The sequence below is a fragment of the Meleagris gallopavo genome, chromosome 14 (genome assembly GCF_905368555.1).
Source record: "Meleagris gallopavo chromosome 14, MGAL_WU_HG_1.1, whole genome shotgun sequence".
Lineage (NCBI taxonomy): Eukaryota > Metazoa > Chordata > Aves > Galliformes > Phasianidae > Meleagris > Meleagris gallopavo.
The window spans coordinates 7,481,360-7,506,696 of record NC_139417.1 but is presented as its reverse complement, the minus strand read 5'-3'; the positions used below and the strand labels follow the sequence as shown (position 1 = coordinate 7,506,696).

Below are 25,337 nucleotides of genomic sequence, written 5' to 3'. Positions count from 1 at the left end.
CCTTCTTTCCCAGAAAACGGATATGCTAGTTTGGCTTTTAGACTCACATACATTTTTGATGCTTTACCAGTAGCAACTTGAAATCTAAGTCATTACACATGTCTAGCCTAATGTTTGTCCAGCATCTCTCCATAATAGGTTCTTCAAGGGAATATGTACCAGCTAGTATAAGATGACCTACCAAAGGAAAAATGTCTTCCTAATCATATTTATTGGTTGTAGCCAACTACCAGCTAGCAAATGAGCTACAAAAATACCGTATGCAATTGCACACAATAATCTGGGAGAATAACCAGATAAAAAGTTTTCAGTGCATGAAGATTATTCTACAATGAGTGTTACTCTTTGCCTTAATTAAGTAAAAATACGTACTTAATACATAGAGAGAAAAAAAAAACAACACACCACTGTTTCTAACATAACATTTTTAAATAACATCATATTTTTGGTTCATGTAATTTTATGGGTCCATCTTGGAATTATATTCACAACATGCTTGACATTCCAAAAGGATAAAGCAATGTATGTAATAAAGTAAAACAAAATATTAAATTTCAGTCCTTGGTTTTTGCATGAAGACAACATATTGTGAAGAATGATTACTTCAAAGCACAGCACATTATCTGTTGAGCAGTTAATGCTCTAGTATAGTATAGGAAGGACAACAGTTTCAGAAAATTTTGCTTCCCTTGTTACTACTTGCTAACAATCTTTTTAAAGTGTCAACCAAAATGGAATGAGGTACAGAGGGACAGTGAGGAAATGTTATCCAGCTACTTCAGAGCTATGAAAAAAACATCTGTACCTTTTTGCTTTCAGAAGTGTTAGATTTAAAGTTGATGTATTTCATGTTTTAAATCTAAAAGCAAAATGCTCAGTTTGGCTTCTTTTTCACCGTCAACTTAGAGGTTTGGTTTTTTGTAGCTCTCCTCTCAAGTCACTCTTCTAAGTCACCCAAAGCTCTTTATGATAGCTATGTTTCTCAGTAACCAACCTCGTCACAACAAATTTAATTCACCTAAGGGCTAAGTAAGAACATGTGTAAATCCTATTCACAGTACCAACACATAAAAGAAATTCAACTTCAGACAACTCTGGTGTAATTGGGGCACCATCCCAACTGTTTCCAGGCAAAGTTAATGAGGATAGTGGTGGGTTCTTCATAAAGCTCACAGAATTGAACTGCTACATGTTCTTCAGTCATTTTCGAAGAAGCAGAGCAAATCAATGTTTTGAGTGGTCTCCATGAATCATGATCCTTATGCTATATATTGTGGTGCTTAGTTTTTATCCACCAGTAACTGTAATGTACTCAGAAAGTAAATTCAACAAACAGCTGCATATCACTTCATTATCTGAAGTTTGAATGTAAGAGTTCTTCATCCCCAGCCTCCTCACCCTCTTCTCACACTTTACTGGTGGCAAAATTCCACAGAGAAGAATCTTTCTTCTGGGGGTAAAAAGGTCTTACGGAAGATAGACCTTCTTGCAGCAAAAAAAGTCCTCTGAGGGAACGTTTAGGAGTTTAAGAGCAGAACCCACACCAGTGGGAGATAGAAACTGAGCTTCTGTCACATTTTATTGATGGAAGTTTTCAGTGTTATGCTACTAGTTACTTAACATTTTAAGACAGTGACCTATTTAAGAATAACAATTACATAAATGTGCTACATGAGAGGGCTGAATAAAAATCTTTCACTTACCTGCCCATAGTCTTCAGACACTAGAATAAATCCATTGTTGTCTATTAGGTAACAGTTGATTGCCTGAAAAAGTAATACCAACATACAGTTCTAACTTTATTTTTAGGATGCAGTAGTGTTATTTTGTTTACTTCCAAATGACATTCTAAACAAATAAAGCCATCAGGTTCTTCTAATGGATAACCCAACTTCTAAGTGTAGTCTCCACCAATGGGATGCTACCTGATCTAGACTTTTACGCAAAGTTCATGCAAAACAAAAAGATGTATTTATAAAGAGAGGCTGTAAGATAAACTGTAAACAAATATAAAAAGAACAGGGTCATTGTTTTTTTTTTTAATTCATTCTTAAAAATATCTCCTTGTAACAAAGTTGCAAAGGCACAGAGCTGCTACTCCTGATTGCTTATCCTGTGTTGGGAGAAAAACATCAGCACAATGTCATTACCCTAATGATGTATTAATGAAAACACAGTGTCTGCCTGGAGGACTAACAGGGGAGCAGGTAATATTTTTTAATTTGGTCAGTGGGGGAGGGAACCAGAAACTTCTGCATAAGAGGCCCCACAGGTCTCTTAAAGCTTTTCAAATTGTGTTTTTAATTGGGAACTGGATCCAGAGGTAAGACTGTTAGCTTTTCGTAGGTCAGACTTATAACTTGTATAAAGCAAGATAAACTGAAATCAGTGCTTCCCTCTATACATTCATGCTCTATTTTAACCTCAAGTGAGTTATTCGCTACAGGCAAAGTTTTAATTACTGTGCTTTGGAGTTTAAGCATAAGGTACAACTCAAACCATGATATAACTCAGTTTCTCTTCATCATTGCCAAAAACCTACGTCAGTGTTAAATCTATAACATATTTCTATCATTGGTCTAAATCAGCTAATGTTTCTAGTGACATCTTTGTAAAAAAAAAAAAAAAAAAAAAAAAGTAGGATGGCTTCCAAAACAGAGATCATCATTGCTTTGCTTTTAATTCAAAACCTTTCCTGCTGTGAAAAGGCTGAACAGAAAGATGGTGAAATGTACCTTCTGCTACTCTCTGTGCATGCACTAAAACCTCTTTGCAGTTTTAGAAAGAACAGCATGGGTTGATCCTGCAGCAGCACTTGTACAGTTTGATTGTTCAAGATTTCTGGGTGAGTCTAACTTTGACTCTGTCCATGTACTGTTTCTGTTCTGTGGGACTTCAGAAGAAGAGGGATTTACAGAAATGTTGGCAGGAATTTAAGTTGTTGTTTGTTTGTTTTTGGACTTTTGTTGTTGTTGTTTTAAGGGAAAAAAAATATTAAAGAAACTCAAACCAGGCAAAAGTTTGAAAAGAATGTAATTCCCTAACACAAGTGTAGGATATGCGTTCTAATAGGGGAACCTAAGCTGCAAACCACCCCAGTGGCAAAAAACCTGTCAAAAAGGAAGTCTGAAACAACTAATTTCCAACCTTTGATCTGCCAGAAAACCAAAAATTGGCAAACACAATGTGAAACGCTGATGATGCTGGCAAAGATCTGAGTAGAACTAATGCATCCAGAAGAGGCAACTACTTAACCTCAGTGGTGTGTGAAGAGTGGAATTTCAGAAGTAGACTGTAACTCCAGAACACTTCTATCCCCTAAGTAAACCATAAACCTCCCACGAACTTTATAGGAGAGGAGCTAAGTCAACAAAGACCTCTTTCAAGGATACATATTTGCAGTTGTCCTGCATGAAAGATTAATCTAAAGAGCGTTAGAAATAGTATTTCTCCACAGCATGGAAAATGTTGAAGAGTAGTTACAATGGACAGGAGAGTGTGGGCATCATTTCAAGCTCATGGATTATATCCAATTGGAAAACTACCGTCCTGACAAAAGAGTTAGTAATCATGTATTGAATCTCTATGCCATAGTCATGCAATTAATATTTCAAAATTCAAAATTATATTAACAACTTAGGATTTGTATTTCATATGGGCAGTTGGAAGAATACGCATTTTGCTGTGTGAAGATAATAAAGTTTCTATTTCTACCCATTTTAGAAACTGAGAAATTTAGGCCATTCATTCATCTACCCACCAGCAAGATAAATAACTTTTGCTATCCAGTACTGCATTAAAGAATCATTTTCAGATGAAACTTAGCACTGACAAAGCACAGTAGGGTGCATTTACTTGTCTGCTATAACAGCAAATCTCAAACAGAAAATGTGAAATGCAAAATTAATGCATAGGATAATATCATTTGCATAGACTAGAGCTGTATGAAAAAGGTTTAATTCACAATGGCTCACAGGTGTTGGAAGTGAACTATGCACAGGTTTGCCCAAAGGTTCAAGTTCAGTGAACTTGAGATTTCAAGGGAATGTTCCATAGGTAGAGAGTCCCTGAGCTTGTAAAATACAGCAGGCATGAAGTCCAGAATAAACACACCAAGAATGTTGACTGAGGTCTGAGAACACATTTGGAGCACAGTAACTTTGATCAAGTTCAAGTCCTCTATGTATTTGTCACAGCTCCAATATATAACAGTAATGGAATGTTATATGGGTTACGAAACCAAATATGAAAAGGAAAGAAAACAAAAAACGAAAATAAAATGTGAGGCACTTGGAAAACAAGAAAGAAAAAAAAAAAAAAAAAAAAAAGAGCAAATCCAAAGCTGTAAAAGAATAGAAAAAAAAAATATTTCTGAGGAATTGCAAATCTGTCATGCTACTGTATTTTAGAATCAAAATTATTACAAGGACTCGTCAACTATTTCTGTGTGAATATTGTGCCTATCTATTTCTATTAATTTCATTTCTTAATACTTTTAAATGCTTTACTTTGTATAGTAATTGCTCAGCAGATATTTTCTTACTGTTGAGATAAGGCAGCTTTGAAATATTAAAGAATACCTATAGTATTTGACTGAGTCAAATTAATAGATAGCATGTTTTGTCATTACAACAATATAATAAAATAAAATAATCTTGGAACATCTACATTACCCAGGTTCACACTATTACTGAATTTCTCCCTGTGCTTATGTGGCTCCTGCTGGTGTCAAGTGAAAATAGCTGAATAGCTTTTAAACAGACTGAGCTTTCTTTGTATATGAATGCAATACCAAAGGAAGTTCTGCATGAATACTCAACAAAGTGTATGCCTATTTTTACTAGCTAGACAAAGGAATAAAAAGAAAAAAGTGGATTATTTTTAGAATGTTGGAATCTTTTTTACTTTATACTTGGTTCTTTGCCATGACGTACTAAAAGAACTTCTCCAGTCATGATAATATCCTTAAGTTCTTGTTTTGATGAAGCAGCTAAACATGTTGCTGAGAGAATGCTTTACACAAGTAAGTGTGTACCATTACTGTGGTACAACTGGACTAAGGTCTGCTTCATGCCAAAGCTGGCATGATCATCATAGCTCTGTGTTTTGGCTTACTGCAAAATTTTCCAATTATTTCTTGCTATTTCTGTCTTCCAACCGTTATACTCAGAGGTTCTGGTATATGAGGTATGTTTGTAGTAAGTTTTGCTGATTTGATCTGCTGAAGATGTCAGCGCTCAACTTTTGTAATTGCTGATGTCTCAAGTTTCACCTTCATCCCTGGAATGGTTTTTGTGAATTTCATATCATAGAATCATAGAATACTTAGAGTCGGAGGGGAGACCTCTGAGGGCATCTAGTCCAACTCTTATGCAATGAACAGGGACACCACAGCTAGATCAGGTTGCCCAGGACCTTATCCAGCCTTGCCTTGAAAGTCTCCAAGGAAATTGAATTTACAAATCTATTTCCTGGACTCATTTTTTTTTCAATAAAACACATTTCAGCATCAGAGTATTTGGAGTTATGAAGTAGAATCCTACCAGTGAAATTTCTAAGACAGATCATGCATCATTTAAACTTTTTATACATGAATTTTCACCAAATGAATCCAAAAATTAAAATCGTTTGCCTTAGAGAGAGAGAGAGAGAGAGAGAGAGAGAGAGAGAGAGAGAATGTAATAATAGCAAATGTCAGCGCTCCTCAAATGCATTTGTGAACATTTGTGACCGCAGGAGTTATTTTGCTCTATGTAACTATATTTGTCATCACTAATTTTTTTTTATGTGCTAAACAGCCATGAATAAATTTAGTGCTACACAACATACTCCCAACGAATCTACTATGGAATAAGTAGGAATGCAGTCAAGACAGTGATAGAGGTGGAAAATGTGGTGAGTTCGGGGAAAATACATTAATATAGGACATGCAGCATCTCTGCAGAAAGAATGGAAAGTCTCATTCAAATACTGAAATAGTCAGAAAGAGACTGTTACATATAGACTAGAAATCAGATAAGAAGCAACAGCAGAGAAAGGGAGAAAATAAAGACACAGAATACAAATAATACATTATGGTACCTATTTTAAAAATTAGTGACAGAAACTTGTGAGAACTTCAAGATCTTTGGAAGAAACAGCTTCAGGAGAAGAGATGAGGAGGGACTGTTTAAGCATCAGAGTTTGCAGAACACTATTTCAGTTTGCTAGATGCGTACTGTATGTAGCACTCTGTTAATAAGGGTGTAAATGGCAGCAGAAACTGAGGCTACACTGACTGCTCACATCTGGTGATACTAAGAGCAGCTGGCCTGAAAACAACTGAGCATGTATAAAACAAAATAAAACAGAATAAAACTGTATAAAAACTTTACAGTTGTATAAAAAATGTTATTCTATGTTAAAAAAGATTGTAAAAAAAATTACATAAGCACAAATTACAGAGGCAAACAGATGCTTGCTTTTTACACGTGTTTTGCAATAGTTCTTTAGGGCACTGTATAAAAAGAGGATCTCTTATTCATCTGATTATCTCCTGTGGTTCTAGAATTACTAGATCATCATTTTTCAGGATAGTGCTTCTCAGTTATACAACTACAGCCTGCAGTTTTATTTCTAGTCCTACAAATTAAGGTTTCATCATATCTAAATAAATGTATTTTGTTCTAGCACACTTATCTTGTGATCCCGGTCTCCTCCCACTACTGCTTAGTTTGGAGATCACACAGGGATGTCATCAGTAAACGTTTATGTTTTTTTTTTGTTTTTTTGTTTTTCCAAAATACTAATAAGAACTATATATGATACAATAATAAAAATGCAACCCTAATTTTCTATGAACTCATACATCTAACTCCTCTACACATATAAATACAGCTTGTGCTTTGTTAACCTCTTTTTGATTCATTTAACTTATGATAAATTGCTTAATCAAAAGATCATATAGTCGGATATAACATGCTCTGCAAAAATCTATGCATAAGGTACCTAATATATTATTTTCATTTACCAAAATTTACCAGGATATATATTACTTAAAAAGCCACTTTGGTGCATTAATTAAGAAGCACTGACTCAGACTACTTCTTTCCTATTTCTGAAGTGCTATTTAGGTATCCATTCTGCATAGGCTCAACTTAAAGTTCATGTTTTATACTAGCATGAATATTAGATTAGCTTCAGGTGAAAAATAAAGAAGATAAAAATACACCTTTGAGCATCTTGATGTGACTTCCAAAACTGGATTCCTGAGCAAAATCTATTGCAATGCATACTTCAGGTATCGCTGTCAATGTCATAAATAAATGGATGTTCACAAGGAATTATAAAATGAGTTTCACTACATAAATTGCATAACAATTAGAAGGCAATTCCTAATTACATCAGAGATTGTCTGAAACTCTCACTGTACATTAAAATCAACTTTGTATTTTACTGCAGTGGAAACATAAACGGAAAATAAAGAGCTGTTAAATACTTACTTCATCATCACAACTTATTGCACATCTGCCATCAAGAGATGCACACTAGAGACAATATCAAAAATAAATATTTTCAATTCCAGCTTGATGATTATGAAAAATGACAGTTTCAGAATCAAGGTGAGTGCAATTATAATGATGTTGAAATTGATTACATTTTTACCAAAGGCAGCAGTTTTTCTAATAGCAAGAGAAGGAAAGTGTTGTATCTGTTCACCAATCTTTTTCTGCTCCTGTCTGCATCACACTGTATCACTTTCAAGTGTTTTAAACATCATCATCTCCTTTTTGTTAGAAGCTTGGAAATTGTTCATCAACAAGAACACAAGGTTTTCTGATTGGTGGGGGGGGAGAGGGGGGGAAAAGGGGAAGGGGAACAGTTGGACATGCATTTTAGGAGATGTTCTCTGGAATCCTCAGGAAGTGTATGATTGTGTATATTTACTTCCTTCACTGAATGCACATGCTATATATCCTAAACATTTTGGCAATAGTTTATCAAATACTATAGATGCCAAGCATAATTCAGTCATGTCGTTTAGGTGATTGATTTAGGTGATGCTGCAATTAACCGAATGTCAGAAAAAAGGTACTAGGTTTGCAAGAAGGTTCAATTCTGCTATTACTGAAAATGAATACGTATCACAACTTGGTCTGCTGTTTTCCTTTCATCTGAAGGAGAAAATTAACACGTGTCATATCAACAAAGCAACTCCTTATATATAACAACTTTTTTCCTTGCTTCCATAAATATGGAATCACACTGAACATCCTTTTCATCTAACAATTAACTGGAAGGTTCTAATATAATGTAACAACTTATGTGAGGTGTATTTCAAATAAAATGCTTCTTTACAGCAGTTTTGTGACAAAGTAATTGTGGATCAACTACACAGCTAGAAAGATGTTGTGGATTCAATGACAAGGAAAATCTCCATTTCAAACATACCTGTCTGCTTGCTGTCCAAAATTTACGCTGGAAAAATTCAAGTTTCATCTGGATACCTACAGCTGGGAAATACATGAATAAAAACAGTATGTTTTATAATTGCTTCAAAATTATGATTTGAAATAAATCAAAAGCAGAAATAGTCCTGTAATAAAGAGGGAAAGAAAGTCCCATAATAAAAAGACACTAGTGATTAAATAGGAGAGCACATAATTATACTTCAAATATTACTAATACAATGTGACAATTACACAAGGAAAACATTGAAATTACAGCCATCTCCATATGACTCAAAAGAAGCACAAGCTGAACATATTTATGTTCAAACCTATCTCAAATTAATATTCTACTGATAGTAATACAACAGCTGTAGGAACACACTCTATGCTCTATGTGCTGAAACACATGAACATGTGCTAAAGCCACAGGAGACTGCTGGTTAATATTTCAAGTGATCATGTATGGGAAACGAACAAAATTTCATTTTCTCATTCTTTATATTGGATCCACACTAAGAGTCATAAGAAAACATATTTACCTTTTTATCATTGGTAATTTTTTTTTTGCAAATATAAACATGCTGATGTCATGAACATATTTTTCTTCTGTATCAGCAGGCAGGAAAAAGTACATAGCGGGTTATAAATAGTTTTTTACTATCGATAACTCATTGACGTTTTTGTTTAAGAGAATAAGGACAGAAATCCATCTCTTCTTTAGAATGAAATCCAGAGGAAACTCTCTCCAACTGCATTTTATTGTCTAGTAATTTATTTTACAATCAATGAGGAGATGCTGTCTGACAGCCATACAACACATGTTTTCTACATCTGTTCTTTGCCTTTAGCTTTGCTCCTAGTGTGCAGGTGATCTGCACATCTCATTCCTTTTTCTGCAAATGGAGGAAATGCATATTCTCAGGAAGTTTCCACAAATAAATTTCAAACACAGAAATATCTGCTATACCAGTATTTGAAATTTCAATCTCACGTTACACTTGTCATCCATTTCAGCATCTATGAGTTAATGTAAACACTTATACCAGCTTTTATTTCCTAGATTTCATCAAGCACAGTCTAAGTCTTGTTTTACACATGTGAACATTTCTTTTCAAATCACTGAAGAAACTGCATGATCAACAGATACACAAGTAGGCATCACGCTGATTCAAAGCCTAGACTTATCTTCAGCAGTATAAGCCTCAAACTTGTAAGGAAATCATTAAAATCTCATTTCTCATGTAATTAAATTGTATGTATATGTACCTTTATGCAGGAGCTTGGTCTAGATGCCCTCAGGAGAATCCTCCCAATCTGAACTATTTTATTATTCTTAGAATAAAGTCTAAAATGTGAAGAGAAAAGCTAACTATATAATCTAGACACTTAAATAAAGGAAAACAAATGTGTAGTAAAGGTCTTCCAGTGACCAGAATAAATTTCATACCACGAGACAGAGTCTGAAAAGAAACAAGATATTTACAAGAAAGCTCATCTGTAAAACATTCCATGTGAATGTTTTAATCAGTTGCATGATGGAATGCTGCAGCATAAAGACAACCGAAATCCTGGGACTAATTTCTGTGAAATGTAGAGCATCCTTCTTCATGAGAATGAGAGGACACAGGCAGCTACAGCTTTATTTTCATGGAATTAGCTTTATGAATTTTGATACTTACGGAAACTATGATGAGATATAAAAGACCAGGGATGAATACTGAATTTGCTCTCAAGCAAACACACTCTCAAGAGTAATGTAGTTATTGTAGAAAGTAAGGGACCAGACTTTACCAGTTACTGCCTTCCTTCCTTCCTTTTTCAAGAATGATTCCGTTTATTCCCCACCTAACTTCTAGAAGAGCTCTATCATTTATCTCTCAGGTACAATACCACTGAATGATGTAAATTTCAAAATTTAAACTTTTGCCTGCTCTGCTCAAGGTCATTCAGTCACAGTGGCAACTTTGTGAGCATAACACAGAACAAAATACGTATTTCCCATATCACAGATTTGCAATCCTTGTAATTTTTTTTTTTTTTTAATGAACAGCTACATGATTTGTACCTACGTTTCAAGATTGGAGGAGAAAACATATCTCCCATATACAATATACAATGAAAACAGCAATAGGCATTTGCTTTGAAGAGGGGTGTCTTCCTGTGAGATTTTAATCTCACCATTGTTTTACTTTTTTTTTTTCCCTTCATGAAAAATGTGACATCACAACTTTCATGCCACTGAATAACTTCTATATATCTTATGTGAGATATAATAAATTACATTTATGAAAGTTTTCTATAATTCAGCTAATAAGTATAGGACTTAACCTTTATTTAAAAGAATTAACATCTCTATTCTATGGAATGATACATTTTTTTCAATTCCTGAAGTGATACTAAAGCATCTTTACATGCTTTTCTCTGAGTTTTTCAAGAACACTGTAACCAGCACAGGATATTTTTGGTTTCAGAACCAATATGTTCTTATGAATAATCCCTAGTTCATCAGCATTCAGAACTTCAGAACAAAATACTTGTGCTGGCATTTATTTTTGTATTTAAATTTATGTTTTACAAGATGGCTACACATTCAGCTAATGGGAGCTACTAGAGAGGCACTAAGGCTCTTTCTTCATGTACTTGTCTATTTTCTGTAACACAAAATGTATTTCAATGAATACTGCAAATCCAAGTAATTGCGTCAACCATACTATCAAATTTACTTACGCAACTCCAATAAACAGCTTTAATGCTGTGCATGGATAGCAGACATGCAACATTTCTTTCCTCAGTTTAATACAGTGATTGGTATTTTGCAGCACATACTCTATGAAATAAGAAGTTTAAGAACTATCAATTTAATTTCTTGGCTCCATAATTTTTAAATAATCCATTTCCTTATGCATTTGTACCAAGGCTGAAGGTAATAATTCATTGTTTTTTGTGGGATGCTGTAAGAATAAAGTTATTGGGAAGGGCTCAACTTCCACAGAACTCAGGCCCGTTTATATCAAGGAAAAAATCTAAGAAAACAAATAAATTATTTGAATAGATCAGAATTGCTTGTATTCATCTCAAGATCTCCATGGCTAAGCAAACGGACAGAATGATAAGGAAATCCTCCCTCAATAAATTAGTCTTGTTCTGTGTAGGGAATTATAAGAGCTCTTGTACTCTATGTAAAAAGCCCCAACTCCTACTTAAAATGAGAGAGGAAAACAGAGCAGACTGATTTATTTCAAGCATGAGAGGAGATGAAACTCCCTATAAACCTGGGAGAGATAATCAAATCCACAGATTGAAGGAAAAAAACAGTAAAATGTAAAAGGGTTTCCACTCTGCAGAATATCCATAGAACTTAACACTATACAAAAGCAGAAGATCAGCAAGATTAAAGAAATATCATAAAGTATCTATTCCCTTTTTCCACAGAAAGTAGAGTATAGATAGCCTAAGGTAATTTATCATACATAAAAGACGCTCAACATTTTAAGGATAATTGGACATCCTTTTTCTGATGGAATTATCTTAAGGGAGGCTTAATTTGCTTTCAAAATAATAAATCTTGGAGACAGACTTGTAGCAGGATTATTTTTCTTTACCTGTATCACCTTTGTGCATTAAGCTGAGACTCCTTAAGATTTGTTTCTTTCCAACTACTTCTATTATCTCTTAATATCTATTAAAATACCTAAATAAGTAAATGTGAAGTATTCTAGAACAGATTTAAATACTTACAAAAAAATTGATTGCATTTCTTTTGTCTACAATCTAACTCTTTGATTCAGTTCAAAATCTTTCTGTCTTCAATTTTGGCTTATCCAAAGCTTAAGAGGCAGAATATTATGCTCCATGGTACAATATTGAGCAATAAACAGCATAGCTGCCAAAAAGTACCTCTATTAGAGATTAACTGAAGTATCTCACATCCAAAGCTGATGTTTTTCTAAATATTTATAAATATCTGTAAGTAAGTTATTTACGTTAGGTTCTGTACAAAACATTTTAGGTATTATAATTAAAAAGAAAATATTCAGTTGTTTTATCAGTACAAAAAGGGTTTGCTAATAAATTAAAGGTATTTCAACAGAATATAGTAATATATAGTAATATAATTATGGTTATATTCTCAGTAATGCTAATTCTTTCAGATTACATTAAACAAGAAATGAATTAGCACTTACTGAATGTGTACTTCTCAGACTGCTTCTAGTCCTAGTTACAGTTTACTAGCACAGTAAAACCCAGTTTCAGTCTTCCAAACTTCACACTTCATTCAGTATTCTTCTTGATCTCAGTGATCTTTCAATTCAATCTATACCTATCTATCATTTTCATTCCTTTTATTAAAAAAAAAAGATGGCCAGAAATCTAATATGAAAATGTGTTCTTTTTTTTTTTTTTTTCTTCAGGAATATTGGACACTAAGTTTTAATTAGAAAAAAGCTGGGCCAAAATATTAAGTAATTATATGCTTCCTTCTGTTTTTCTTACAATAATGGACAGTTCTTACCCAAGGAAAATTAAATATCACACATTTGGATATGTGGATTGCAATTCATGAAATACCCTCTGCAGCGTGTTGGTTATTGTTTGATAGTTGTTTTTTCTTTAAGCAGGGCAGAGTGTCTTGTTTTGTTTTTTTTTTTAATATTTATTTGTCATTTACAACAAGAAACAATATTAAGGAGAAATTTATCAGTGTTTCTTTGTTACGAACTTTTCATACTGTACTTCAGTCATTTTTCATGATAAATAGTATGAGTTTTTCTCCACAATCAAAAAATGACAAGAAATAACATTTCATAGCTGAAAAGAGGCTGTCAATCTCTGTATTGGCTCAAAACAAAAATTATTGGACAAGCAAACCAGCAAAAAATTACAGACCTATCACTTGTATCTACTGCATATTTCTTTACTCTTAAGTTATCCTAATAATATTCTAAAATTATTTTTAAAATGCTTTAGTGTTACATTCATTCAAAATCCTTGTAAATACATTCATACTTTACCACCAAAATTTGAGCTAGCGCCTTATTAAAACTTACCAATTGATTTTCCCAAAGATAAGTATTTTATTAACCTAGATATAACATGAAATAGAAAAAAAATCACAATTGGAATTTTTTTGGACTCTAACTAATGTTTAGAAAAAAGTATCAGCGTTACTATGGGTATTTTATCTTTATCCTTTTAGCCTCAGATAAGTGGGATGATTCCACACATACGCATACATTTCTAAGTACCATATAAGTACCATATCAGTGTCAGAGTTTTGTTATGAGAGACAATACAGTTTTCATAACATGTCATAAGGTCTTAGCTAACGCATAGAATATTCCAGCAGGTGTACTGAGATGCAACATGTAAACATATGCATTCTTCTTAAATGGAGAATGGAAAGTTGAAGATGTCTCTTTTTACTGACAGATCTTAAACCTACTATTTTCTCCCAGAATATGTTTAGAATTAGTGGTGGAACTAGTTGTCTGGATGGAAACTCCCAAGATACAGCAAAGGCAGTGGCAACTGGTATTTCCTGGAGGCCAAGCTTAAGCAGAAAGGGAGGAGATATTGGGAACTTGATGTGAGGCCAAGCTGAAAGGGGAGCAGGATGATGATTGCTATGATGCCGAAGTTCATCCAAACTCAAACCACGGGGGAAAGCTGAAGGGCTTGGTTTGCAGCCAATCCCTGAAAAACTGAACTGCGGAGGGCAGTCTGTGAACATCATCATAAACCAGACTCCCTTTGACTCCCCGACACATATCTTCCTTCTGGAGGACTAATGAAGTAGCAGCAGGAGCAAGAGGAAGCAGAGGAAGGATATAAATTGAGTGGAAACATAAAAAAATATAGACATTGTTGACTGAAAGTCTTTTGACTTTTCAGGAGGCTTCACTGAGGAGCTTGGAGGAAAACAGGTTATCTGTAAATTATCATTCAGACAGCTATGCCATATTTCAAACTTTACAAGATAGTAGATGTGCTGCCAACACTGTAACAAAGGGCTCCCACAAAAAATCTACTATTTTACCCTATGATAAACTCTGTGCACCCAGAGTATAGCTCAAGGGAGCTACTTGGGAATGCGTTTGTAATTTTTCCAGGAAAAAAAAATCTTTCATATTCCTGGAGGGAGGTAACTACTTGGCATGCAAAATTATAGTAAGTGCACTTTGCTGGAAATATGTATACCTTGTTCCTGAGAAGTACAAGGAGAACATTGATAGTATAAAAGTGGTTTAAACTGTTTAAAGAGAGTGAAGTAGAGCATGGTTAAGCCCTGTCTTGTGTCTAGAGAATCCTTTACTGTGATTTTTAGAATATATCTGACACCTACAGACACCTGTTTCATTGCAATAGGGAAAGAAAAGAGAAGTAGAAAAGGGAAAGAGAAAAAGAAAAGGGAGAGAAAGAGAGAAAGAGAGAGAGAAAGAAAGAAAGAGAGAAAGAAAGAAAGAAAGAAAGAAAGAAAGAGAGAGAGAGAGAGAGAGAGAAAGGAAAAGGAAAAAAGAGTGTATTGAGTAGTTTTATTTCCTTATAGCTGAAGCCCTATCTTACTAGTTAGTGTGGCTTAGTTAGTATTTCTTTCAGATCTCAGCCAACAAGCTGTGGTTTCAAGTTTGCAATTAATGAACCTCGAGAGACTTGGAGTTCAGAAAAACATCCAGAAATTAGGATCTTTATCTGAACTCTCGGAGGCTGTGACCAGATTCTCTTAGGAGATGTCAGGCTCTCAGCTTCTGCTTTAACTAAAATACACTGTGGTCAAACTTTGATAGCATTTTATTTTTTCAGATTTGATCCTGGCTACTACCTAACTCAGCTGAAAAACAAAGTTCTTATCAACAAATTTTAGCACTGTGAAAAAGACTCATTTTAAAAATGGGAAAAATGTTTATTGCTTTTATTACAAGAAGTCTATCCATCCCAAATTGGAATTCCAGCATTTCAGAATGGCTACTGAGAATATATAACATCTTATTAGGTAAACAGACAGTATATTCAGTAAGAAAACACCAACATTTTATCAAAATCATCATATCACTAAAAATAAGACTTGGATTCCTTCATAACTGAGTTATAACATGACATTCTCTAAAAAAATTGCACTCTACTGTGATTATCAAATTACTTAGAATTGCTGTAAGACTTAAAGTAACACATTAGAAGTATTTCCATTATGGATTTTGTATTTGAAAGTATAAAGAAAACAGTAATAGTGGTTTTGCAAACCTCGTATATTATGTTTGTGTCTTTACTGTACAACTGTAAAAGGCAGCAATGGTAAAAGCTACAGTCAGCATACTTTCCCATGAAAATGTATTCGATTTTTAGTACTGGATTAAGATTGGCAATGATCTGAATACTTTCACATTTAGTTAGCTTTATTATTTATTTTACATTTGTAGAAATTCTAGTCTTACAAAACTCTGTCAAGATACATTAATTATTCCTTTTAGGAATTACCTTTATTGGAGAAAGAAATTTATATTTTCTTTTATTTAAGTGCATGAACTGGAGAATAGTGCAATGAACAGGTCAGGCACTGAGGGATAGAATAACAACTTTCCAATTTTTTTCTGTCTTATCACATTTTGGGAAAAAGAAAAAGCATCTGCAGAATTTCTAGATAAACTTAGGTAACCTTCAGTAGAAATATTTGCTTAGGGCTGATCTGAATATTCATGAATTGAGAGAGATTTTCACTCTGCTAAAAAGTAGCCAAGAGCTGATTTACTTCATTAGATATATGAAGCATTTTGCAACTCCCTGGTGTTACAAAATACAAAGAGAATTCTGCTGACTTATCTATGTCCAAATACGTATTTAATCAATGCTTTTAAAGGATATTCCAAGAAAACAAACATTAAAAATGTTAAATATCAAAAATGTTAAAACCAATAAAATCAAAAGGCACTGATAGATTTTTAAAATTTCTTGATAAAATTTCATCATTGTCGAGAGATCTGTGCACCAAGTTATGACTATTCTTGAACTTATCTGTGAGTTATTAAATTCTGAAAATAGAATAAGTGCTGGCATGCTTTCCACAGTAGCACTATAAATGCAATATACTTTACAAAATCTATTATCCAGATGCTTCAACAAGAAGTATACTTCAATTTATTTCCTAATAATGTGTAGGATTCAGCTTTCAACAGAGAAGTAAAGCATATTTTAAGAGCCTAAATTCATATTTTTTAGGTAAATCAATATCACAGATACCAGTTCTAATCCTCTCTAAAGGAATAGCTTTGAAATAAATCAGGGGGGTTTGCTGAAAGGTAATTGTCTTTGGCATTTCATTAAACTAAGGTTTTATCACACAAAATAGCTGCTATCTCTACTAAGTTGTGAGATCTGTGCAAATTCAACTGAGGCTTATGCCTAAATAGTGCTGAGCATTGCAACTGCTCACTGTAGTCTGTGAAAGTTAAGGGATGCTCAGCGTATGATAGGAATGGAAAAAGCCCTTAAATATCCATTCAGAGAATACTTTTGATAAGAATTTTCAGAAATAATGTTATTGTAGAGAAGTTCAGGTATTACTGACTTAGAATGAAAAAGTTTTCCAAAGGCCAAAATTCTATAGCAGTTTCTTAAATTGGCAGTTAGGACATACACATCTGTAAGGACAGACAAATACTACTGGGATTTGCAGAAGCTCTTATCTCACATTGCAATTAGTGTATGTATGGGAGTTCTTCCAGAGTCTCTACTATGTTCCTTCCAACACTAATAGGCAACAGAATAGCTTTGAATCACCAATTTTCAAAAAGTAGGCACCTCTAAACTACAGAGACTCTCCTGAATATGTTGCTACAATGTATTTACTAGAACATTTCATTTTCTATTACAGTCAAATTAATCAGCTCTGTATTTTATCAGCAAGGATGCTTTCAGTATGTCTATGAGGGAAGCAAAGATTATCTCAATTTTTTTTCACTTTACAGAGTGAAAAAGAGCAGGTATGCCCTACTCCAAGGGAAAAGCTCACCTTCCTTCCATTAAAGAAAACATCTAACACATGTACTAGAAATGCATTTTTTTACCAACTTAAGTAAAATTCATTTACATAGATTTATATTTGTATGTTAATTTTTATATTTAAAAAAATAGTAAAACTATCCATAAAAGGAAACCGAGAATGCTACCAGAAATTTCCCTTCTTTATTCCATGATTTTAATTGCACTTAAAAAGTATCTGTAGCAGCAGAAGGGTATGATTTCTGCATGCATAGAGATACTTATACTGTTCTTCAGTACTTATTAGCTAAGATTTTTTTTCCATTTAATTCAATAAGATTAGATTATGGTACTGATTATGACCATTTCCACAAATCAGCATTTTAACTGAGTTTCCATGGAAACTCTATATGTTCCCGTTTTCTTTCTAGACAAGGCGATGCCTGTTTAACAACTTGAAAAAGTTTGATGAAGACAACATGTTTTCTTTAAGTTACATTAACCAAGTCCAATATTTCCTAATTACATTAGCAGGAGAAACATTTACAGCAGGACTTTTCAGCATAGGAAACCCTCCATCATTCAACCCATCTTAATCTCTGAAAAATGGGAAGCATCAGCATTACCATTGCTTATCACACTCAAGACGTGTTAACTGGTCTTACAAAACAATCTCTTATTAAATGACAACATTGTTCATGTGTTACATTCTTTGTACATAAGGACATTATCCTACAGCATCCGAATTTCTGAGGAACTTCCATCAGAGAACACACATCTATGAAGACTGGGTGGTCCACTGGCTTAAGAACTGAGACTCTGAAGATTGTTTTGTTCCTTGCTCTGCAGTTTGCCTGCAGTGCAACCTTTGAGCAAATTACCCTTTCTGTGTTGTGCTCCATTTCTTGTTAGTGAAATGGGACAAAAGACACCTTGCATTCTATAAGAAGTGATTATAATATAATGAATGAAAGCAGTAACAGCCAAGTATTACAAAAACATGTTGCACATAAGGGTGTGATCTGTAAACGTACATAACAATCAGGCCCAAACTCTTGATTATGTAAAACTGAAAAACATGCCTTAGCAACGATAATGAAATACTTTTGAAGAGGTTTGGAGATAAATAGATTTTTATCTTTTGCAATGATGAAATTGGAATGTTGTTCTGCATTACTGATTTTAGCCAGGTTTCAATCAAAGTGATGGAGAATCATGCACTGTGTGACTCCTTCTGGCATACTGGTGTCTGCTTATTTTACAAATCTGCTTTCAGGTACTCAATTCAAGAAACTGCAGGCTACAAAACTAAGTATCCCTTTAAATCCTAAGTTAAAAAGTGTCAGCATGTAGAACATGACCAACAATTACAGAGAGAGAGAATCCTCTGATTTTTCCTATTCCTATAGAATTTAGAGAAAGACAGTTTGTAGCAGTAACTAGTGAAAACCTAAGATCTTACAGACACTAAAAGGAGAGGTATGGAAATGATTAGTTCTCTAAACCAGGCACATAATGCTTAACTTCTTTAATTTCTAAAAATGGTAGCTTACTTTCTCCCAATGACTACTTTCAGAAGCAGAGAAGGCAGTAATATTGTTCTTTGAACTTATCTATTCTAACTCTGCTGAAACACAGAGACAGAGAGAAAATGGATGCTGAGAAACGTACTGTCATTTTGTGAAGGGAAAAAGATGAAAAGTTTCAGCCAAAACATGAGTAATCAAGGTCAGCCCTGCCATTATGTTCAAAAATAACTTACTGCAGAGCAGAATGAAAGCAGATAAAGGTCAAAATATGCTCATGTTGACCAACATAGCCATAGCTGTTTGGACAGAGGAGGATCAATGAGGCTGGGAATGTTGAGATCATGTCCTAAATTAAATAGTAATAAAATAAAAGTACCTTTACATAAAAAGAGATATGCTGTATTGCATTCAATGATAATATGTACTGCCTGAGTACTTATAGTCTTACTCAGTGAAATGGAAGTCATATGCTAACACTGAAGGTAAAAAGATGAGACTAACATTTAAATGTTTCCTCAGCTTCAGAAGTAATGACTTACTTTTATACTGTACTTTTTTTCTTTATACTTGCCCACAGGCTTTTCAAATGCTGTTATAATATTGTCATCCTAATAACTAATGCATTCACTTGACCCAGAAAATTAATCCTTCAGCATTTTAAGGGACAGTAAAATAGAAACCATAGTAACAAGCTTGCAGATAACTTTGGTTAGTACAAAAACAAAATAAAACAAAGCAACCTAAGCAGCAGACATGGCTCAGTTTTATGACTGGCAGGACTTTGACATTTATGCCAAAATCATTAATACATTTTTCCTCCTTACCTAGCAAGTCAGCTATTTGGCACGATACTTCTAATAATTGTATTAAAGTAAATATCAGTAAATTATTTGCATTTTTACCAGGTCAAGAAAAGGACAATATTGTTCCCTTTTGATACAAATTTTTAAATTGAAATTACTATTGAATAAATTCTACTCTAGTGATGAGAAAAGAAACCACAGAACAAGGCCCTTCTGTGATTCTGGGTATGAAAATAGTAAACCAAAGCAAAACAAACAAAACAAAGCAAAAACAAAGAAAGAAAAAAAAAAAAAAAACACAAAAAACAGAGAAAAAGGGGTTTTCCTTAAAGATTTCAATTTTCAGTTTCATTTACTTGCCATTGGGTTATCCCAATAAAATTGCTTTATTAATGCTGGTATAAACTGCACGCCTCTATAAAACGGCTTTTATTAAAGCTTCTCTTTATATTTCATAGCCATGGGGTTTTTGTTGCTGTTTGGTTACTTTTCTGTTACTTTATTTAAATCTAGATTGTTTTATTCCTGCATAAATTTCCTCCCAGGGTATCTGAAATCCTTAATCATCATCCCAATTTTTTTCTCCCACATTACGCTTTTAGAATCAAGTTCCATGTCTTTTAAGAGTATGGCTTACGTCAGAGGGATCCAGAGGGATCAAGAGGTTTAAGTTTCAGTACCTATTAAAGGAATTTAATTATCCAACCAGTTCCATTTGGATACTCTGTTCCTGTTGTTACTGTTCCTTGCTAATCTACACCAGATTTTCCAGTATTGTAATTCTCATTAATAAAACGCACTCTGTAGGAAGGCATTTCTTCTCCATACATTTTTTTTTCCCTTTCTTTTCAGAGAAAAAAGATCTCCTAGTGGCCTTTTTACAAATTCTGAACAGACACATCAGGATCCTTCATATGAATTTTCCCAAGACTTTATCATGTCTGCAAACAGTACAACTGGATAAATTTGAAGGATGAAAAATCCCAACATTCGTCAGTGAATTTTATTTAAATAATAGTGCCCTGCCATAAAAGCATGAAAACGATTAACAAAGTATGAGTTCTATTTTTTTAACTGTTCACCACAGCCGCTTACGAAACAGAAATATTTGCCACATTTAAAATCTTTCTTCCTACACTGAGAATATTTCAAAACTCTTTTACACAAGTTTGTTCAAGAAAACAACATCCTAATTTCTATGTGCAGAAGTGCAGAAAATTTACTCTTTTCTCCCTTAAGATTGAATTCCAGGCGAGGTATGACTATAAATAGAAATTCTTTTCAAACATTAAGCAAACAATCAAAAAAACACCTAAAGAAAAGTTTAGAAAATAACTTTGTCTTCAGTGTAAGAAGGATAAACTAGAACAATAGAGAAAGTGACCTCAATTTCAACATGTTTAAGTGAGGACAAAAAGGATCTAAAATGTCAAGATTAAATAAAATGTCTGCTTGTCCTTATTTTTATATTTACTTTGTCTTTGTCCTAATTCTATTCCTTTCATTTCTGTTACCTTCATGTCAAGCAGCATACATTTCTCCTTACAGTAGTAGCAAAATGAATCCATTAATTAATTAATCATGTCAGTGATATCTCTTAGCTCCACATTCTCAGATTCTCAGCATGTAATAACAGGCAGTAATCATTCATCAGAAAGGAAATGTCTGAACAGTTTCCCCTCCCTCCTTCTACCTGTGACAGAATAAATACTGACACATAATCTGCCTTTAAATATGACTTAATGTAGCTTGTATTTGAGGAAAAGTAACTTTGCATTTTTCTTCTTTGCACTTCTTCTCACTCTGAAGGCCTTGCATTGCATGCAATGAACTTTCTACTGACTGAAGCATATTATAGGCTGGTGCTCAAGTATTCTTGAGGAAACCCTTTCCCACCTTGAAATACTGCTTATTTAGCTATGGGGAAAGAAATATAAGCCACATGGACAACAAACTAATTATGTTAGAGCATTAATATCACTACAGATTGCTAGATTGAAAGTCTTGCACCCCCTCAGTGAAGTAAAAAAACGTGAAAAAAATCTGAAAAGGATTGAGCCGAACAACTGTCTCCAAATTACCTGGATATTAATGTTGAAAGATTTTTTTTCCATCCAAACCAAAATAACAGTTTGGGAATGAATGCAGACCTGACCTCACCCAGGCACCTACAATGATAAATAACACCATCCGACACAGTGGCAGATGCTATGCTGGTTTGCAGGTTGTTGGAAATAGTAGTCTGTAAGTCCCTCTGAACTATCCTGTTTCTTTCCCTCACTGTAAATTTGCACCTTGAATGCAGAGTGTTTCAGCTCATCTACTTCACTATTGTATCTCATGCACTGGCCTCAACTAGAGGTGTCAGAGGAAGGTGTAAAAATTTCCATAAATAATAATTATGGAAAGAAAGAAAAAAAAAAAAAAAAGAAAAACCTTGCCCACAGGGAAAGGTTTTTCTCCATAACTTGTATCACTAGTTGTTGATTAAAGCCCTTAAGAGGGAAAGTTTATATGTGCTCTAAATGATTTCTTTTTTTTTTTTTTTTGTCCCATGAGGTAACTATGGCTTCAGATTATGTATGAATCCTACTAATTTTTGGCCCAAGGATAACTTCCAGCACTGTGTTTCACAAATTAATTATGTATTTTATAAACATGTACCAGATGTATCTATGTATGGTGAAACAAACCATTGAAAAAAGAAAATGGGACTCTTTCCCTCAGTTCAGTGATCCAAAAAACAAAATCACAACTGCCTACTGGTTTCTTTATTTTTGGAGTTACAAAATGTTGCTTCTCACGTTCAGAGTTACTAACAAATAATTCATAATGAGCAGGTACAAGTAACTTTTGGATAACAATGTAATAATGATGCCTCTGTTATGATAATCAGGATTTGATGTCATTAAACTCTTTTACTAGTCTTCCCTTGTCCTGCCTAACTAATAAGATGTCTGAAGAAATCTACACAGATGTCTTCTGTGAATTATGGCCAACATTTTAAGGTTGTTAAGTTCTTCAAGCCAAATTTGATTTGATTTTCCAGCTTATACTTCTCTTATGAAAGGTGGTCTGGAATAGGAACCAATGCCTTCCTCTAATTTTCATCTACTTTTGAAAATCTAGTTCCTTGACAGACATAGTTGAGAGGGTCCTGAGCTCTTTGGATGCAGAGACTGCCTTTGTAGAGAGAAATACATGAGGAATTGAAGGTACAGTACTCCATGATTACTCCATGATAAGGATTGGTTTGTATCCCAATCCATTGCCTTGAGTTGTGTTTAGGTCTTCAAACAAGAGTTTAGTTGTTCCTCCTTCAGAGGAGAAAGCTCATGTCATTTTCCCTGTAAAACTATATCTCCCCATTCAAAAGCAGAAGGAAAATAAGTGTAATGGAGAGAATGAGAGAATGTACAGGAATTTTCTGTCATAGTTTTAGGAATGCTTTTTTTTTTTTTTTTCATATAATCATGTCTGTCTGGACTAGATGTGTAGTCAGAATTCTATAGACTTTAAGTATTTGATACATGTACTAATTTTTTTTCCCTCTCTGCTAGAGTCTAATTCATACAGTGTTCCTCTGCAGGAAGAGATGATTCTTGTACATTCCTTTGAAGGACAAAGCAATAAACTTCTGTAACAAAGTACATTCTGACAATCTGACAGTGAAGTGCCCCACCAGCACACTTGGATAGGACATGAGTTTACCAGGCTAGCTTGCCATGGGCAAAGGGAAACGTATCTTGTTACAACAAGGCACAAGTTAATTTAAGCAGTCACAATAACACAGTTGCTGCACCACATCAGACAACTGAAAAGAATCATTGCTGGTTGTTCAAAAGCCCAGAAGTAGAGTAGATTTCATGAGTTATTCTGTTTCTGGCAAATCTACCTGTTTCACAGCTGTAATTTTCACCACATCAAACTTCTCTGTCATAACCAAAGTATTATTACTAATAAATGGGAATACGAAACGGATTATAGGTTAGGGTAAATTCTGTTTACAAAATATGTGTATTCAGAGTTCTCAATGTGAAGAAGAGATGGCCACATCTACATGAAAAGCAAATTGACAGATTTAATCATATGTTTCCAAATCTGAATCCAGCATGAAGATTTTTTAAAAAAGAGTAATAACTTCTTATACCACAATTCAGAATACATAAAACAACCTCTGCATTATTGTTGGAACTGAACCTCCCACAGTGCTTAACTTTGTGTGACCTTGTCCTATGAACATCTCTTTAATACTGCAAGTCCTAAAAATAATACAATTATAGCAGCAAATACTTACCTAAAATAAGAGGGGCAGTTAGAAGACATTCCTAGGGCTACCATTAGATGATACAAAACGTTGTGGGAGTTTGCAAGCCTACCTGGTCAGCAAATGTTAGTTAAAGAGGAACTAGTTAAAAAAGAAACTTTTAATTAAACTCTTTGAACTCTTTCCTTTGGCAGGGATTTGGATTTGATGATCCCCAAAGGTCCATTCCAACCCCCACAGTTCTGTGGACCTGGAAATTCATGAGCAAAAATAAAAATGTAGATTCTGAAGAGAACTTAAAAGTATGAAAAAGTGCTATCATAACGCAACAGCAGCATAGCTAATACCTTCTGCAATATAACAAACGGTCATGAGAACTATTGTTCTGCCTTTGTAGAGAGAAATACATGAGGAATTGAAGATACAGTACTCCATGATTACTCCATGATAAGGATTGGTTTGTATCCCAATCCATTGCTTTGAGTTGTGTTTAGGTCTTCAAACAAGAGTTTAGTTGTTCCTCCTTCAGAGGAGGATTATGTCAAGGACAGAGGGGAAACTCTCTGTAGCAACCAGCACCTGAGCTAAATTCCTTCTTTTAAAGAAGAAAGCAGAGCATCTGCAACTACAAAGGCTAGAATTTCTAAGGATTACTGTATTTAATAATTGCCCTTCTTACATTTAGTTCTGTCTTCATTAAAACGATTCAATGCTACAGTTTCAGACAGGTCTGTTTCTGTGTTTCTTCAATGTGTGTGTGCATATACATGAGTTGGGAAACTGTAGAAAAACATGATTTGCAACAAAGATTAAAGAAGCATTTTTCTTTAACCCAACATTCATCTTCCTCTCCCTTTGGAAAGCTGAAGCTATTTACTATGGCTGCTACCTGGCAATCTACATCTACGGATTTTCTCTGTACTAGTCTGAAATCTTTCAGGCTGAATCAGGATGATGTGTCAATGTTCTTGTGAGTTAGAGGAAATACGACCTATCATTCACAGCAATAATGCTAGTATCTTTGAGATGAACAGTCACATCTATTTACAGAATGCCACTTGTTCCACATTCTTTGTCACCATCTCACAATACTCATTGTTTCTTTCGGTACTCTGAATAGTCTCAGAATCAATTCAGCAAAGCATGCTATAATAATCATTACTGTTCTACATGCAGTTTCCTTTACAGTAGCACATCAAATCTCTTCCTCAAACCAAGAAAAGGGAATTAAAGATGCCCACTGCAGAGGATGAGAGTGGATTGAGAGACAGAGGAGACATGAAGGACTGAGAGGAATGCAGAACCAATGGGATAAAAACAAACAAACAAACACACA

At 34.2% G+C, this 25,337-nt stretch overlaps 1 protein-coding gene across 10 annotated transcripts in view; it reads right to left on the bottom strand.

The window, feature by feature from the left end:
• The window catches only part of CACNA2D3 (calcium voltage-gated channel auxiliary subunit alpha2delta 3), a 396,960-nt gene that overhangs the window by 38,006 nt on the left and 333,617 nt on the right, over window positions 1-25,337 (bottom strand). For all 10 annotated transcript variants that reach the window (XR_014886317.1, XR_014886318.1, XR_014886319.1 and 7 more), the window contains 3 exons: window positions 8,431-8,492; window positions 7,482-7,526; window positions 1,704-1,766 (listed from right to left, as the gene is read on the bottom strand). Coding sequence is in view for 7 of the 10 variants with exons in the window: in XM_085235720.1 (XP_085091846.1) it covers window positions 1,704-1,766; window positions 7,482-7,526; window positions 8,431-8,492 (170 nt within the window). In the remaining 3 variants the exon portion in view is untranslated. The remainder of the gene's footprint in view (window positions 1-1,703; window positions 1,767-7,481; window positions 7,527-8,430; window positions 8,493-25,337) is intronic.